The following is a 5,633-nucleotide window of genomic DNA, read 5'->3' as shown; positions in this document are numbered from 1 at the left end:
ACCCTTCCTTCCTCCTTACCCCCAAACCACTGGGAATTCACACCCGCAAAACATCACAGAAAAATAAAATCAAAACAGATTTGTGAGACTGAACTGCCACGTTGGGTCCTGAAGAGCCAATGGCCCCGACAAAGGCTTATCCGATGACACAGCTCTGGGAATCTTGGCAGGAGTTGGAGAAGGAGAAGCATGAGAGTGAGGAGCTTCAGTATCTAGATGTTCAGTGATGCCATTCACTGTCACAGGAGCCTATAGTTGGTGTTGTTCTTCAGTTATTGTTAGAGTTTTCAGAAAAAGAAAACCCTTCTGTAAATCATCTTTCTCTCACAAAACCATGACTACATCAGCAATGGGCAAAATATTTATTTCTTCAGACACTGAAGCATGGAGACCCCCACACACAATTGACTGCAGGCTGAAAATGCATCTGGCAAAGGAATTTATGTCAAACCTCAAACTCCAAAAGCAGACGTTTGCTTGCCCACTGCAGGAAGACACCGAAGTGGTTATTGTTATGTTATACTACATCAATCTGTCAAAACTCTCTCTCAGCTCTCTTTAAATAATTTCCAGCCTTTCATTCCAGAGGAAGCTCAGGTTTGGCCTCAAGGTACCCAGAGTTTCCAAATTCTCTGTGGTACATCCTTAAGTATGCATTCCCTCTCCTGCTGACATCCAAGCTCAGTGTCTGCATTCTGTGAATCCTACCCCAATCAGATGCAAATACTGTTTCCAGTTTCTGACTCTAGTTTAAAATGTGACAAGGATAGAAGATTTTGAAGGACATGGGAAGGTCACTTACTGGTATTTTGAGATATATCTCCTATGCTTAATGCCAAGTGGCTTTATTTTCCTTTGTAACTTTCCCTTTTTGATACTGAAAATCTATTCACTATGGATGAGAAAGAGAATTTATAGCGTTCACATTCTTAAATTAAATATCTTCCACAGTGCTTTTGTTCATGTTGTTCTCCTGAGACAGAGGTCCACTGTGTTGCTAAGGCGAGATTCCCAGTCCTAGGCTCACATTCCTCCTCACTTGGCTTCCATCTTGTCACATCAACTCTGTGACAAGAAAATATTTAAACTTATAAGACAATGAAAGTTTTTCCATTAGAAATCTGGTTGGCATTTCTACAGCACCAAATGAGTAAACCTTGCAAAGTGTTATGCAATGAGAGATCCTTTTTCAATTCTATCCATTGCAGATAGCCATAAAGATGGGAGCTGATTTTATATGATAGAAATTTTACATCCATTTGATATTTTGTTCATCTATGAAATATACATGTGAAATCATTTCTTTAGTGAAGGTTATGCATTTTCAGTATATGAGGAAATTGAATTCTTCATTCCCCACTGATGTCTTCTGTCTATTGTAGACATGACTGCATCCTTGTGAAAACCTCCTGCTTTGCGTACTTGAATTTGTTGGAGGTAGATGAGGATATGAGAGGCAAAACAAGAGGAAGTGGTCATGTGAATCACCGCTTCTATGGTCATCAGAGGAAATTAAGGTAAAAGAAAGCTCTATGTGATTCCTATCCCAGGAGCCAATGTCATTGTCTCTTGACACTGCACTGTAACACCACACATTCAGAACATTGTTGACAAGAGTGCAGGGAGACAGAGCCTCTGTAATTTATAGTTGCCACAAACCAATCACATAGAGAACTATTTATACAACTACACAGCAAAGTGGTTCATCTAAACTAGCTAAGGGAATGGATGGAAGACGCCAGCTGCTCTTGAGGGAGACGGGAGAAAGCAAGCCATGACTCCAGCTTGGTCTATCTCTGGACCAATGGTCTAATCCTTACACTCACTGAGTGACCTCTTCACCTGCTCCTGCACATGACAACTCCTGTGCATCTCTGCCAGGCTCAGCCCGCAGCAGGGCTTTGCTGGAGCCTCAGCTGCAGGTTTGGGTCTGGGCTGCAGGTGTGTGGAGAGCACTGTGCCCTTGCTGCACAGAAGTAGGAGGCTGAGTCTCCAGGCTGAGAGTCTTCGATGTGCAAGGAGAACCGTTTCTCACTTTTCCTGAGGAAAACTGTGAATCGTCCATCTTCCTTTTTATTGGATCCTGAATATATGGCTATCAGGAGTACAGGGCCTTCCCCAGGGAACTGCTGATACCATGGGAAGTAGTCAAAAGTGCTGTCCTCATAACTGCAGTTCAGAACTGTGGTTCCTCCTTCCCAGACTGTCAGAGATTGGGGACTTTGTTTCACCTGCTGCTGGTCACGTCTCTCCTGCTGGCCACTCACCCCTGTGTAGAAAAATAACTGTTGTTAGCTTCCCAGGAATGTACTTCCTGCTTATGATATCATGACTTCCTGGTGCCCCAATATTCTTGTGCCTCCACATTAATCCCATATCCTCGGGTTTCTCCTCCATGACTCACCAGCCAGGTGAAGGCCTAGGAGTAAAAACGATGCTGTCAGGATCTTGTCCATTCCTCCTAGACTGAAGCTTGTGGGGAACTCAGGTGGCCTTTTATCTCCCCACAGAGCACTGTCTCCAACTTCACAGGCACCTCAGTTCTTTCAGCAGGCTCCACCCTTCACAAACACTAGTCTAAGGCTATTTCTGACATAGGAAGTACTTCCCATTTTGCTCAAGAGATACCTGCATATGCGCATTTATTTTAGCACTAAAACCATTGCCAAAATGGAGGTGCAACTCATGCACCCCCTGTCTACTGATGAATGGAGAAAATCTTGTATGAAAAACAGCAGAGGGATATTCATCTATGAGGAAATAGCAACTCACAACATCTGTAGGAACATGGATGGTATTGAAGGACGTGATATTATAAGTAAAGCAGACATGTAGGGACACACATCACATAAGTATTCTTCTATATGAAAACACACACACACTCACAAATAAATAAAGATGGGGGAAAGTAAAGATGACCTAAAACTGTAAGTTAGACAAATGCGTAAGGGGAGGGGAACAGGGGCAGAGAAAAAAAAGAGGACAATGGCGAGTGAAGGCAAGATGAATATGAAAAACCTCACCACATATGTGTATATTAATATTTCACAAGTCAGTAATTTGTACAATTAATGTGTGCTGATAGCTTTGATGATATGATGAAAGAAAGGATAAATTTAAAGGTTCTCAATCCTAGAAGCATATAGAGACACACACATGGGCTAAGGGGAATGCTCCTACAAGACACCACAGGCTAGCAAATAAAAAAGCCAGGGCAAAGAATGGGCTGCCTCTTTTGGTGTGTGAATTAGCTTTTTTTTCTGCTGCCAAGATAAATGTAATGACCAGAAGCCACTTGGAGAGGAAATAATTTCTGAGGTTTCCATTTCAGATTATTGTGTATCCCTAAACAAGTCAAGTCAGGATTTCAGGCTGAAATCCTGTCAGGAAACATAAACAAAAAGCGCTCACTGGCTTGCTCTCCTGGCTTGCACATTTTGATTTTTATACAATCAAGGACCTCTGGCCCAGGGGTGACAGTGCTAACAGTGAGCTGGGCACTTCCAAATCAATTCTTTTTATTTATTCTTCCTTCATATATAACATCCCACGTACAGTTTCCCCTCTACCCTCTCTTCTCAGCCCCTCTTCCCACCTCCATGTTCTCCAGATTCTCTCCTCCTACATCTAACTTTGGAAAAAGCAAACTTCCCAGGGATATCCACCAAAACGGATGTCAAACATGGATGTCAAGCTCATATCAATTGTCAATGAAGAAAATGCTCACACACATGCCTCCGAACCGTTAGTAAGTCAAATACAAGTTTTGGATTGCCGTTCCTTCTTCCTGGGTATCTACTTTGTGTCAAGTTGACAAAAATTATCCATCACAACTTACTACTTGTCAACGTGATACATAAAAATCATTATTAAATCATAATCTTTCTTTTCTTGTTGAGCTACAAGTTCTCATTTTAGTATCACAATATAAAACAAAGTATAACTTTTAAATAACCAGTGTTTTAAAATATTTTAAGTACTTTAAAGGTTCAAAACCTTTTTAATATCTAAACTTCTCTAACACTCTGTTTCTGTAAAATCCAAAACAAGTCACAAACTTCTTTCTCCAAGTGGTAAGAACCAGAGTCCACTTAGAGCAGACAAAGTAAATTCCTGGTGCTAAGCCTTAGCTTCTCCCACGTTCCCTTCTGTCCTGCAGCTTCTGCTCTGCAAACGGTGTCATATGTGAGACCCTTACACTTTGATTGCTATGTTGCTTTTACAGTTGAAGCCCTGATCTCCCCAGACCACAGTTTCTGTGTGTGGAACCTTAGGAGAGAATTCCAAGAAGATTTGCTTCAGTTAATCCCATGTTCATTACAACTGACTGTTCAGGCCTACCTTATCAGAACAGATGGTCCCCCAAAAGCAGAGGTTTCATTTGCACCGATTCTTAATTCAAATCATCTAATCAACCATTCTGGTAGGGTTTTTCTTCTCTTTTAAATCTTCTAAGCCAGGCCTACACTGTCTGTACATCTCACATCATTCTTATGTCCTAACACCCCAGCAGTAGAGCTCATTACATTCTGAGCACTTATGGCCTTTCTCTTCCACAATTCCAAAACACTCCCATAATCTTCCCAAAAGGCAGCATGGTCAGGTTTGACATAGCAACACCCTCATGTTCCTGGGATTAATTTCTGTATTAATTACTTCCTGCTCTGATGAAACTCTGACCCAAAACAACAAAGGGGTTATTCCATTTTACCAGTCCTACATTACAGTCTTGCACCGAGGGTAGTTAGGACAGGATCTGAAGCAGAGAAAATGGAGCCACACAGCACAGTGACACCTGAACAGTCCTTATAGTGACACATGGCTGCTTGGTAAAAAAAAGTCCTGTAACATGCACAGCAGGGAGATGTTGGCCAAAGCTGCTTCATATCAATGGTGAGGGTCTCTGATACTGCCAGAGAGGATGGGTGATTTCAACTATCTCTAAGATTCTCATTGGATATTTATTTTAAGACTGTGACTGAATACAGAGACTTGAAAACTGAAAAAGTCAAACAAGGACAAGGAAGAAGTGCTATCATTTGCTGAGTGCCTAACTTCCAACTCTCTGGGTTGTGTTTCCGTGTCTTTCCATGACAGTTCTAGTCTTTGAACTAGCCTCAGCACTCAGGAACAGAAAACTGAAGACGATCACAGATACCTGTGTGTCTAGAGAAGATGATGAAGGAAAGAGTGTGGATATCGCCTCCCCATCCAGTCAGAGAAGGTCCTGATGGAGAAGATTGAACTGGCTTCAAATGAAGAACAGATTTCCCAGTGGAAAGCACATGTAACAAACTTGTAGGCACAGGTTATGTCAGTGTGGCACGAGAAGGACCACATGTGGGTGACAACCTTAGAGATGGACAATAGAGAAGTTAATGTGGCCTTGGCCTTGAAGGATAAAGTGCATCTGCATAGTGTTCACTTGCAAATTCTTGTTTGTTGACAAGCTGGGCCCAGGATTAACAGATATACTATAGGTAAATGACTGGATAGATCCATGGATTTGATCTCTAAGTAACCTTAGGCAACACAGGAGATAAGGCTTTACTCATTTTAAACAATTTAAATTCCATCTTACTGAGGGGTGCAGAAGAGCCAGCGCCCTCAGCCGCTCTGAAGCAGCACTGCCC

At 42.0% G+C, this 5,633-nt stretch overlaps 1 gene segment (V, D, J or C); it reads right to left on the bottom strand.

The window, feature by feature from the left end:
* Nucleotides 1-1,883: 1,883 nt before the first annotated feature.
* LOC501993 (T cell receptor alpha variable 23/delta variable 6-like) lies at nucleotides 1,884-2,456 on the bottom strand. The segment is given in 2 exon segments: nucleotides 1,884-2,269; nucleotides 2,405-2,456. Coding segments are annotated over 2 exon segments (438 nt in total).
* Nucleotides 2,457-5,633: the final 3,177 nt, after the last annotated feature.

The sequence above is a fragment of the Rattus norvegicus genome, chromosome 15 (genome assembly GCF_036323735.1).
Source record: "Rattus norvegicus strain BN/NHsdMcwi chromosome 15, GRCr8, whole genome shotgun sequence".
Taxonomy (NCBI): domain Eukaryota; kingdom Metazoa; phylum Chordata; class Mammalia; order Rodentia; family Muridae; genus Rattus; species Rattus norvegicus.
This window is presented reverse-complemented; position numbering and strand designations above follow the sequence as displayed.